Source organism: Rattus norvegicus, chromosome 17 (genome assembly GCF_021556685.1).
Source record: "Rattus norvegicus strain SHRSP/BbbUtx chromosome 17, alternate assembly SHRSP_T2T, whole genome shotgun sequence".
Classification (NCBI taxonomy): domain Eukaryota; kingdom Metazoa; phylum Chordata; class Mammalia; order Rodentia; family Muridae; genus Rattus; species Rattus norvegicus.
Genome location: NC_141550.1, coordinates 13,752,422 through 13,765,791, shown reverse-complemented (window position 1 = coordinate 13,765,791; position 13,370 = coordinate 13,752,422). Strand labels below are relative to the sequence as shown.

Sequence of the window (13,370 nt, the reverse complement as noted above, 5' to 3'; positions counted from 1 at the left end):
CTGCTGATGTCAGCAGTTTCCATGAAGGATGTGGTCGCGTGAACTTTTGCACCCTTTTCTTTCCCGAGGGCTCCACAGCGGCGCCATCTACTGGGCAAAAGCCTTCAGCACCCCCAGCTCATTCCTGAGCCTGATCCTTTGTCCATACTGAAAGTGGGCACACCAGCCCTGTAAGGCCTCCTCCCACTCCAACACTCTCACACTTCCCCCGAGCATGTTGGGGGTGGGGTTCTAGTTAGATTATAAACAGGAACCCATCCACCTTAAAGCTGGGTCAAGAAAGGATGTGAGTCTGCAGGTTTTTCATCTGCCTGTCCCTTTTCCTCTTCTCCAACACCTGCCTCTTCCTTGTCTTCTGCTGGCTGCTCCCCGCCCTTCTGTTTAGTTCTGTTGAGACACAGTCTCATGTAGCCCAGGTTAGCCCTGAACTAGCCTTTACCTTAACCCAAGTGCTAGGGTTACGGAAATGTACCACACATGAGGCTTGCTTTCCCTCTGTCATGGCCCGTGGTGAGAGCCCCTCCTTCCCTTTCTGTGCCATGGGTTGTGAGACCATGAACTCTGATCTGCGGGTCTACAAATGAGAACCGATCAACAACCGCCAATCTTGGTGTTATTTTTCATATCCAGTTGTCCATGTCAGGAAACCCCAGAGGCTCAGCACAGAGCTGATCTGTGTCTGGACATATACGTGCCGAGGTGCACATCCCATCTGACCTAAGGAAAGCATCTGCGTGTGTATAATACACACATGCAGTTCACACCCGAAAAACCCTAGTATAAAGTTGCAATTTTTTTCTAGCCAATATAAAATGTGCCAGTTTTAAAACTGTGCATTCGTTGCTTGCAAACTTATAAATATGTATAAACCCCATTATAAATAAATCTTGTCTGGCAGATGGCATTTTATCTGCCAGCCACAGTTGCAGGGAGTTATAAGTAATTATTAATTCCCCATTTTTAAATTCACAGTATGGGCCTGAGATATACGATGTGAAGTGGTGTGAAATTTTCCTCATAAACGGTGGAGATGGAGTCCACCAATAAGAGTCAAGGAAGGGCTGGAGACTCGCCCACCAGTCAACGTCAAAGCCCAGACCTTTGGCATCCGCGTGTCCTCACGCTGAAAACTCAAGCATTCTGTTTTTACACTAGGCCTACTAAGTCAGGAGCTCAGGGGGCAGAGCCTTGAAATCTATGTGTGTGGTCCAGGGAGCCTGGTTCTTTGGTGTCTGCCTTCGGCTCTGAGACTGATTATTACAAATACCGATCTCTGCCCCAGGATGCCCCAGCTCACAGAGTGTGCACAGCCATGCACGTGGCTGGGCAGAAATCTCTGGAGATAGCTTTCCATCCATGCTGACTGTGGTGGAGCTCCTCCCTGCCCCATCCACTGGCTATCCTAGGTGTGTTCGGTTCTGCTCCTGGGGCTCAGCAGCATGTAGATGCCCCCAGTGAACCCTTGGTGGAGTCGTGCTCCACAATGCAAGCATTCCTTAGCAGCTATTTCCTTCTTGACTTCCGGGATCATTTCCAAAGTAAACTATAGGTATCCAAATATCCCCTGGAGCTCCCTTTGGTAGAAAATTAGCTAATTCACCAATCACAAGTCCTGTCTCTCTCAGGCAAGTGGTTCAGTCCTTCCTGTACTTCGAAATGGGAAGTATGAGGAGAAATGAATTGCCTGTTGCTTCCACGTGGGTGAGCTACTGTCAGAGCCTCAGAAGACCTTAGTAAGTCCTGCATTCTTTCCTAGATCTAGCCATTGACCATTGCCATCCAATTTCTTCAGCTGATATACAAGGGCCCCTTCAGCTGAAACATCTTGGAAACACCTGCCCATTAACCCAGATAAGGCCAAAATTTCTAGGTTTGTATTATGTTCCAGGAGTGGGGTTTATCTACATTGCCTTTCTAGAAAAAACAAAAAACAAAAAACTCCAAAATTTCCCTAAGAACTAGCATCACACAGATGTTTCTGGGCACATGGTCTCTTCTGCAACCTTTCTGCTATCCTCCTAAATGCTATCCAACCAAAAATCTGGTTGTCACCATCCGCAGAAGCTGCTTTTGGTCCCATGGGGGAAAACAGAGATGCACTTTGTGAGTCAAGAGTCCCAGGAAGTCACTTCACATATTTATCTATCCACACCACTCTTTGAGGGAAGCCCTGGGGTGTGGCGTGCAAGCCATGGCTTCAGAGAACCTATTATTCAGAGAGAGCTCACATTGTCCTGGTTGTACTGGGGATGAGCTTCGCGGGGGTGGCCTCTGCTGCATCACTGTCTTGGGGAAGTTGGGTTTCAACTCACTTCAACAAGAAGAGAATGCAGTACTGGATCTAACGTGTAATGGAGGTTACTATAGCCACTCCCATAAGGAAGCCTTCCAGGTATTTAATGTCACCACGGGGGAAATCTTCCCTTTGAAAAAGGGGCACCTTCAGATGCCAGGACGGACATGGAGCCTGGACACATGACAACGGTGACCTGAATCCCTTGGGCTTTGGGGAATTCATTGTCCCTGGTCCTTCCAACCTAAGCTTTCCCCTCCATTCATGGTTTCTCAAGGCCTTCACGTACAACTGCCTCTGTTGCTAGGAGAACCTCACCGTTGCCACGTGTATCCTGCTGGGCATCAGCCCATCTGTTCTCCATCTGAGATGGCCTGTAACAGAAAGCTGCTCATCAAGACTGAGCAGGTACCCAGCTCTTGGTTCTTAAAATACGAAAGGGACACCATGGCAATGCAAGTGTAGGTCAAAGTCTGTGTTGTCAGCAGGCTGCCCACCTTATGGTGGAGGGAGATTCAAGGATCAGAGGCAACCTAGACCATGATGAGCAGCCCCATGGGAGGTCAGCTGGCCCCAAGAGCTTGCAGAGGTTATCTGAAGCACGGCTAACTCTCCCAGGAAGGCAAGGGATGGTGGGGTTTGGCAGGGGGTTCAGAGCCACTGTGCAAGAGCAGACAGAGGCTGTTTTAAGGCTGCTGAACCCCACCACGCACCACTAATAGATGCAGAGTTCTGGGCGGAGTAGTGGGACACGCGTAACAGGGAGCACAGGATCCAGGCACACACCACACCCTCATGCCTGGCATAGACTTGGCTATTGTGCCCTGGGAGTTGAAGCTCCTGAATGCACAACAGAGTGCTGTTCTGCACAATATGGAGTCGCTCCCTCATAGCCTGAAGCTCTGCCCTACCTGGGCAGATATGGTCTGAGAACCAAGGGTAAGAGGAGCTCGGGCTCACGGAGGAGGATCTTTGGGGTTTTCCTCCAAACCCTGGACTCAAAACGCAAGCAGGCCACACCTGTGCAGAGAAAAATGCTAAGTGACGAGAACAGCTCTGCTGTTAGCTGAAGGTGTGGCCTGAAGTGAGCCTCAGTTTCCCCATGTGTAAGTGAGGTTTGAGGGAATGTCCCATCACCTACACAGTGTTTGTAGAAAGAAGTGATAAACCCCTGTGAATTCTGACATGCTTTACAAGGAATGCAGGCCAGAACATGGGCTGTCAACTGCGACCTCTGCAGTCCACCCTGTGTCTAAAAGATTTCCCTATGTGCAAGTCCAGCCCTCTAATCTGGAATAATAATTATTACATATTTAGGATTAAAATTGAAAAGAGAAAGCACTGATTCCTATATATCCTATTACCCTCAAACTCAACACTGACTTCAGAGAAGTCATTTCTGAGTACTCTTTTTTCTTCTTTTTCTTTTTCTTTAGCTTTCCTAGAGAGAGGAATTAAGCAGAGCAAATGTTGAGGAACTCATGGTCTGCCACACTTTATCCGTGACTTGAATATAAGCATTTTATCAGCGTACAAGTGGAGAATTCAAGAATGGGTAATTTCATATTTTTTTGTATGTACCTCACATCCAAACACAGGAGCAGCAAGACCTGTATGTTGTGTGCACAGGGCCCAGCCTCTTGGCAGACAGAGTACAGGGTGACTCTTTGGGTATCTCAAAGCTTATGTATGTGGTCACAGAGCAGGAGCCTGGACGGCTACCAACATATCTGCTCATGTCCAGGGCTTCATCCATGTAGTATCTTCCCCACATCACTAAGGAGGCAGCAGTAACCCTCAGAATCGATGCTGGAAGACTGATCTACTGCCAGCTTGGATCAAGTGGGCACTCAAAGAATTAAAAACTGCCAAGAGGTTTTCTGCTGAGTCTGGGATCTTCCCTACCCAGCCTTGCCTGTTAGCATCCAATTGACTACAGGGCAGCAAAAGCCAGGATCTCACACACACAATTACAGCTATGCAGAACCCCAATTTGCCCAATGTTTAGTCTCCCCTTAACTACTCTCTTTAAAATATTATTTATTTTTGCTTGCAAGTGTCTAAGTTCATTATGCCTACATGGTGCCTACAGAGGCCAGAAGAGGATAGATTCCCTGGGACTCGAGTTACAGACAGCTGTGAGCTGCCATGTGGGATCGGAGAATTGAACTTGAGTCCTCTGAAAGAGCAGTCAATGTTCTTAACCACTGAGTGCGCTCTCTCTCTCTCTCTCTCTCTCTCTCTCTCTCTCTCTCTCTCTCTCTCTCTCCCCCATCCCTCCCTCCCTCCATCTCCCTCTCTTTCCCTCTGTCTCCCCCCTCTCTCTCTACCCACCCACCCTCACACAATACACACACAAACACACACACGAAAACGTAATTCCTCTTAAAAACATCCAATTTTTCATCGCACCACCTTAAAACATAGAGTCCTGTTAAACCGGCCAGGAGTGCTACCACATGGGGTCTCTGGGACCAACGCCCAGGTTGCAGTCCTGTGAGGAGGTTACAACAAGCAACAAATGCAGCATCTGCTCCACAGCCCACTTGTTGTTTTAGAAGTCATGGATATAGCCAGCTTTGAAACACAGTATCACCCACCAAGAAAATAACAACAGAGTATCACCCACCATGAAAACAACAGCTTCTCAGATGGTAGAGAGAAAAGGCAGAGGGTCACTGCTCCGTCCCTTTTCATGGGGCTACTGAGAAAGTGTGGAGGGGAGACAAGGTGGCTCACTACGCCTCTCTCCAGCTGGTTCCAGAGACTGGAGCATAGGGCTGGGCACACACGGACCAGGGAAGAACAGCTGGGATGTGTGTCTCCAAGGCTCAATCCTGGGCAGACGCTGGTACAGGTCTTTCAAGGCTCTTACACATGGTTTTCGTTCTACTGAATACGAGAGGTAGTGGGGGGGGGGCACTTCATACCAAGCCCATGATGGACACACTGGTTTGAAGGACAGACAGAAAGCTTGAAGGGCATACAGACCAGGAATACGCATACCCTGCTTCCTAAGGCAGTCGTGTCATCAGTGTGCTGACGAACACCGAGGAAGCACTTGTCAATCAGTATCATGTTTGGCTTCAAATGAATCTCCCAAAACACACACACACACACACACACACACACACCATGAGCCACCTGCTTTGGAATAGAGATTCAGTGGGTCATCCTGTGGCAGAAAACCCATTCACACAGCATCAATTCGGGGCCCGGGAGGCAGCACCCAACAAGCCAGGGCTGCAGGAGGTACCACCATCCCAGGGGAGATACCACCGTCCGTGAGCCAAGCTGCCGCCTGGAACCAGCACTCACACCAAACTACCCTCAGAGCAGATGTCTGGGCAGCACGCTGCCATATTCTATCGCAACTGTGTTTGTCCTGGAGCTGCTAAGCTCACCTGCATTCGCCCCGAATTGTGTTGATTAAATACAACTGCAGGTTACACCCTCCTAGCAGAATTTCCCAGTAGAATAGAGGTTAGTGAATAGCTTTTGCCAGAGCAACTACCGTCCAACTTGCCTCTCCCTAGAAACATACGGCATAGAGCGCTAATCTCACGTCTTCCTTAGTCTTAAAAAATATAAATATGGGGGCCGTTTGTACAGGATGTGTGGGTATATACATTTCTACTATGCATCTGAGTCGTGTGAACATATTTATGAAATTTGAACTTGAAGGAAACCTCTCTCACGGGGCTTTTGAAGAAGGTGATGGGCCCACAGACAGTTGCCCCAGATTCCATAGGCTGAGAGCAGCGGAGCCCAGGTCCTCCTGACCTGGGCGCAGGGCAAGCTCAGGGTTTCCTCTCCACTGGTTGCCGGAGACAAAGCTCACTCCCGGCAGAGACAATGGGCAGGCTGCTCTCCAGGTGGTAAGTAATGAGGTGACTGATGCTGTCAAAGACCCTGTCCTTCGTCCGGACCTGTGAGGATAAAATGAAAGAGAGGTTGAGCGGGCCTCCCGGGCAGAAAAGAAAGACCCCATTACAGTAGAGCGATCTGGAACATCTAGATTTGGCCCAGAAAGGCAAGAGGAGGACCAGGTTTCCTGGACCCGAGGGCTCACCATGCTTCAGAGGTGGTCTCTGTACAGACCCTCGTCACCGACAATAGCTGGTCAGTTCAGCCTGCTTCGCCTACCTGTCCCTCTGAGGCAGTCTTTGATTTTCCAGTCCCACTGCCCTGTGGACACTGCCTACCTCAGTCCTCTCTGTGGCCACACTGGGACAACAGAAAGGAAGTCCCGGTTAATGAAGACCAGAAAAAGCAATGAAATCCAGGTCTGGAAGGAAAGTGAAATTGCCTTTTGTTTACGGATGCCTGCACAGCTGTGATAAAGAAGCTGATTAGACACCAAGGAGGAAAACTTCTTGATCTAATACATGAAGTAACTTTCCAAGAACTGAAGTTAATATACAAAAGCCAACCACAGGCCACTAAGACAGTTCACTGGGTAAAGGTGTCCTGAGTTCAAACCCTGGAACCTGTGTGAAGATGTGAGCAGAAAACCAACCTCAGGAAGCTGTCCTCTGACCTCCACACATGTGTTATGGCATGAGTGCCCTTTTACACACATGCACGCATGCACGTACACACACATGCACGCATGCACGTACGCACACATGCATGCACGCTCACTCACGCACACCTAATAACAATAAGTAAATAAAAATGCCGGGCTGGAGAGATGGCTCAGCGGTTAAGAGCACTGACTGCTCTTCCAGAGGTCCTGAGTTCAATTCCCAGCAACCACATGGTGGCTCACAACCATCTGTAATGGGATCTGATGCCCTCTTCTGGTGTGTCTGAAAATGGCTACAGCGTACTCGTATAAATAAAATAAATAAGTATATCTTTTAAAAAAAATGTTAAGTCAATCACTTTCTTACTCACTAGCAATGGCCACATAAAATTTGAAGCTTAAATTTAAAACAAAATGCCAATCACTGTAACATAAAAGAAAGTAGAGGATTTCAGGTATTCAGTGAGATACTTAGGTATAAACTTAGCAAAGTATAAACAATGTATCAAACTAACTTGTTGCTCTTAGTAATTTTTTTCCCTAAAGTTTATTAGGAGAAGAAGAGATCCAGAGTAGTCACGGAAATACTGAAAGAAAAGAACAGGGCTGGTTCCCTGCGACAGTGGCTGGCACTCTGGTCTCAGAAAAGAACAAATATGGAAAACTCCACTGCTGGAATCAAGACACTGGGGTATTAGTGGAGGGACAGACATGTGCACCTGGACCAGAATAACGAGCCAGAAATAGACCCATAAGACAACGACTACTAACTTTTAATGAGAGATAAAGTCATGTACTGAGGAAAACTGTTTTTAACAGATGGTCCTAGAACAATTGGACATCCATGTGGGAAAAAAATAAAGACCTTATATCCACTCAAACATTGACTCAAATGTATTAAGCAGAAAACAGAAAAACTCTCATGAAACTCTCAGAAAAACACTGTAGGAAGAAATGTAGACAACTATGGTGTCAGATAAAAGAAAGTAATGGCAGATTTGCAGAGAGAAGGCTGATCGGAGGATGCCCTTCAGAAGGGTTCTATTAGGAGACCAGCTCAAGGCTTCCAGGATGACACCTCAGAAAGGCAGAGAATTGGGAGAAATAAGACATTATACCACCTTCAATTCTGTTCGAGTTTCTGACTCAGAGACCTTCCAAGGAGGTGAAAACAAGGTTCATTGAGACCTATGGACCAAAAGTCAAGAAGGTACTGATAAGGGCTGGAGAGATGGCTCAGTGGTTGAGAGTGCTGACTGCTCTTCCAGAGGTCCTGAGTTCAAATCCCAGCAACCACATGGGATCTGATGTCCTCTTCTGGTGTGTCTGAAGTCATGTGTCTGAAGATAGCTACACTGTACTTACATATAATAAATAAATAAATAAATATTAATAAAAAGAGAAGGTACTTAAAAAGACCAGCATTTAAAGTTGGGAGAGATAGGTAGGTAGATAGATATCTAGATAGATAGATATCTAGATAGATAGATATCTAGATAGATAGATAGATAGATACATACATACATATATACATACATACATACATACATACACACACACACACACACACACACACACACACACACAGGGAAGGAGGGAAGAAGGAAGAGAGGGAGAACGCCATATAGGAAGTAAGTGGTCTCTTGGTGTCTACAGACAATTGGTTCCAAGATCCACTACAGATATCAAAATCCAGGAAAATTCAAATCCCTTATTTGTCAAATGATTCATTTGTACAATATACATACATCCCACCATAGATTCAAAACAAACTCCAGATCTCTGTCCCTACCCCCTCAGGCTGTTCTCTCCCCCTCCACCACCACCATTACCCCACTCTCTCCCACCACCACTCCACCCCTTTCCACCCCTACCCTACCCCATCCCAACCCTACTCCACCCTCTCCCAGCCCCACTCCACCTCCATCCCCTCCCACCCCCACCCCCTGGCAACTTTCTTTCTGAGACAGAAAGTGGTAAAACTGACCCATGGCCTCACAGCTCTTGTAGGGAACTCATTTTTCTCCCTTCCACTGCAGCTGTGAGCAAGTCCAGCTCCCTGGTCTCTGGACCAAGGGCAACCTCGAACTATAGCTTCCTTTTTCTCTAGTGCTTTCTGATGCCCAGCATGAAGACCATGCCAGGGTAGGCTATGGTTTGGAGCTTGCCTTTGTGCCGCACACTGAAATCCTGTAAGACTCAAAAGTCCCCACTGTCCTTAGGGACTGAAGGACCCTTCCTTCTGGACTCCTTTATGCTTATATGCAGTGAATGTAGCTTCCTTAAGGGCTTTGAAAGTTCTCTCTCCTCATGAACTTATCCTGCTGCCTCTGGACCAATGTGTGCTCGCATGGTCTCTCTCCTCCCTCCCTCCCTCCTTCCTTGCCTCCCTCTCCTCCTCCTCCTCCTCTTCTTCCTCCTCCTCTTCTTCCTCCTTCTCCTCCTGCTCCTGCTCCTCCTCCTCCTCCTCTTCCTCTTCCTCTTCTTCTTCGTCTTCTTTCTCTCTCTCTCTCTCTCTGTCTCTCTCTCTCTCTTTCCCTTCCCTCCCCCCACTCCTCTCCCCATTCCCCTCTCTCCTTCTCTCCCTTTCTCTCTCCCTCCCTCTCCTTTCTTTCCTTGATGTTTTGGATAGATACAAGGGAGAGAGAACCAAGCCTTAACAGCAAGGAGACCAACCTCATGGAATCTAATACAGCATCCTATGTCTAGACACCACCACAAGCACATCTTAAAACAGCACAGCACCAAGGGAACAGACCAATTCCCACTCAGGAGACAGATCAGAAAACAGAAAGAAATTCAAGTCACATAAAACAAACAAACAAAGACTTACTACATCCATTAAGACAAACGTATGAGGGGTTGGGGATTTAGCTCAGTGGTAGAGCTCTTGCCTAGGAAGCGCAAGGCCCTGGGTTCGGTCCCCAGCTCCGAAAAAAAGAACCAAAAAAAAAAAAAAAAAAAAAAGACAAATGTATGAAAAAGATAATTCAAGGGATAACAAACTCTTTTAGAAATTAAATGTACAAGTTTACAGGTTATGCAAACATATGTTTATATACCACAGAGAGAGATAAAGTTGATAAGGTTGTCAGGAAATGCTCCAAAGCAGCAGAAACTTGAGGGGAAGGTAAGTCTTTATTCCTATGACTTTACACTGTGTTTCTTTTTAACGTTCTTCATGGAGATGCGCACTAATGGTATTTATAAGCAAAACGACAAGGGGTCAAGCAAGAATACACTACAAAATATTTAGAATACTTCTCCCTTCCCTTAATTCCTTCCAACTCTTCTTCCTTCCTGGGAAATCAATTCAACATAAAGATAAGATAGGTGCCTTATTATAGGGGGTGGCCCAGCTGGGGTCCCCACAGGGGACATGCACAGGTGATGTAGCTCAGGTGTCAGAGGACAAGTGGAGGCACAGAAAGACCTCGTGACTGCAGAAGTTGTTACTGTTAGTAAGTAAAAGCACTAGTGTGCTCTGGGAGCCTCAATAGCTGAAGGCTACCTGAGTCAAGCCTACAGAGGACCTGGACACTGAGTGTTAGCAGACTCTCCCAATGTAAGCATGGTGCCCAGCCCACCTTGCTGGCCGTGCTAGGCCAAAAGGAAGAATCAACTATGAATGACTCAGGGATAATTTTAGACAGACAAGGGCTGACAGAATGAGCCATCTCTGAGGCCTCTCCCACAAGCTCTCTCACTAGCTCTCCCCAATGCTATTTGAGTCCCTTTCTTCAACACCCCATCTACCACAGAGGCTCCTCAAGCTGGGCTGGGTGGCCTCCTCTTTGGCTTCCCAGCGACCTCGGTGCACAGCCAGAGAGCTCAGAGGCTGCTATACCCCTGAGTAAATTTAGACTCAGACCTTTTTTTTTTTTTTTTTTTTTTTTTTGCATCCTTCTCTCTCTAGCTTGGCAAACTTCCCCCTTTCTAGTCAGGGACCAGCCAATTACCATGAAAATCAGAAGAATAAATATTGAAGAGAACGTGTTCCAGCGTCTATTTCAGTGTCCTCTCGGCAAGGAGGCAACTTTACATTTTTAATTAAGTCTTTCATTTCCATCTCCTTTGAGGTTAAAGCTATCCTCCATAGGATCAATTAAATTGGATAATCAGATCCAGCTAAAAGTGTGCCCCCCCTCCCACCAAAAAGAACAGTCATCAGTGGGTACGAGTTAACAAGCATTCTTGATGGTCCTGCAAATTTCACTCCAGAATTACAACCCCACTTCCTAGACTCCCACACACCTTGATACAGGCTTGGGAAAAAGGTAATAAATTATTGTTAGTAGGGTATGAGAGTTGGTTTTAATTGCTAACCCGATGCACTCTACAGTCACCTGGGATGAGAGTTTCAATGAGATACTATCTAGATCAAGCTAGCCCATGGGCATGTCTGTGGGTAATCATCTTGATTATGATAATTGATGTGGGCAGCCACACCCACTGTGGGCAGCCCTATTCCCTAGGCAGGGAATTCTTGATTGTATGAGTAGATAAAGAGCTGGGCACAGGGTGCGTGCATTAATTCAGTATTCTCTGCTCTTGCCGGCAGATGTCAAAGACACAGAACATGTCTTTTAAGATAATTCTTTGGCGTATAAAGACTTAGGGAAAACATTTAATCATCTTTGTCCTACATGATGACATACATACTCAGCTAGACATTTTTTTTAACATTCTGAGTTTTAAATACCAATCTCCAAGCGAAATATTTATATTCTCATGGAATTCTTGATGAGCTTTTTCTGCTATTTTCTGTTCGATAACCACAACTGAGTCACTGCAGGACCTAGGCAGGGGGTGAGAGGGCTCTGGGGTGCTTCTATTTAGTAGTCTTGTTTGTGATTCTACACCTGTAAAAATTCACCACGGTTCAACATTAGCAAGGTCATGGACGCACACTCACACACCCGTAGAGGGCACGAGAGCCTCATGCTTACAGATCAGCCCTATGAAAACCAAAGGAAAGAGATATTTACCTGGTTTCCACCCAGAGAGCTGGGGATGGACATACTTCAGAAGCTGGTGATCTTTGCTATCTGTAGGGTCAAGCCTCTCCCTAATCCCCTAAAGGACTGTATTTATTTATCCCAGATGCACCCCCTCTCTATCTTGAGCATGGCTTCTCATCCATAGAACCCATCTTGACGAGAGATTCACTTGTAATTTATGTCAGCTCAGGTAACTTCAGTGTTATCTTAGGGCCAGGCCAATCCTGACTCTACAGGCATTCCTGAGACAATAGAACCAAATCTCTGTGGCAGAGGCCATCTGTACTTTGTAAAGAGTTTCAGTGCGAACAAAGCTGCTGTACACACAGGACTGAGTTAACTGTCATCAGGAAACTTTTCTGATGTTGTGCTATGCCTAAACGTGGCTGAAATAAACTGTCCCGGGTCATGCTCTAGAAGTCTGAACCAGCACCAGCTAACTAAATCAGGCTAAACTGACTTTCCTTTTGGTCTCTCTCAGATTGCTACTCTGCCAGACCCTGAGCTTTGCAGAGACCCTCAACCTGCTCCCTAAATCCCTTGAACTCTCAGTTCATAATTTATAAAAGTCATGCTGGATCAAGCATCCATTCAGTGCCTATTGAATGTCCACTTCAGTGCCTATGAAGGTACAAGATGCATACAGAACAGTGAATAGACTGGACAGGAAACAAGTTCACCATGACACACAATAATCAAAACATCAAACATGCAGAACAAAGAAAGAATATTATAAGCTGCAGGGGGGAAAGACCAGTAATATATAAAGGCAGACCAATTAGAATAGCACCTGACTTTTCAATGGAGATTCTAAAGCCAGAAGGGCCTGGATAGATGTACTGTAGACTCTAAGAAAGCACAGATGCCAGCCCAGACTATTATACCCAGCAAAACGTTCAATCACAATAGACGGAGAAAGAAAGATATTCCGTGATAAATTAAATTTAAGTAGAATGTCTCTGTAAATCCAGCTCTATAGGAAAACTTCAACCACACCCAAGATAACACAAAGAACAAATGATCTCAGATCAGCTAATCAAAAAGGGGGGAGAGATGGGGGAACCACATCACCACAACAGAATAGCGGGAATCAGTAAACACTGCTCAATGATAACTCACAGTATCAATAGTCTCAGTATCCCAATAAAAAGACACAGAGTAACATATTAGTTATGAAAGCAGGATCCATCCTTCTGCTGCACACCTTAACATCAAGGATAGACATCGCCTCAGAGTGAAAGGTTAGAAAAAGACATTTCAAGCAAACAGGCTGAAGAAACAAGCTGGTGTAACCATTTTCATTATCTGACAAAATAGATTTCAAGTGAAAACCAATCAAGAGACCGGGGAGACTATAGACTCATCAAAGAAAAAATCCCACCAAGAAAATATTGCAATTCTAAACATTTGTGCACCAAATGCAAGGGCAACTAAGTCTATAAAAGAAACTACGACAGTACTTTAATCACTATGGTTAAAAATCATGTCTTATTTCAACCTCAGAGGGTGACTGTGGAAGAATAAAATACCCACCTCTTGCGAATAGGCA

At 46.1% G+C, this 13,370-nt stretch overlaps 1 protein-coding gene across 1 annotated transcript in view; it reads right to left on the bottom strand.

The window, feature by feature from the left end:
* Nucleotides 1-5,910: 5,910 nt before the first annotated feature.
* Nucleotides 5,911-13,370, bottom strand: part of Shc3 (SHC adaptor protein 3) — a 120,765-nt gene continuing 113,305 nt past the window's right edge. The window contains 1 exon segment of the mRNA NM_001105743.1: nt 5,911-6,222. Coding sequence (NP_001099213.1) covers nt 6,094-6,222 — 129 coding nt within the window. The 3' untranslated portion in view covers nt 5,911-6,093.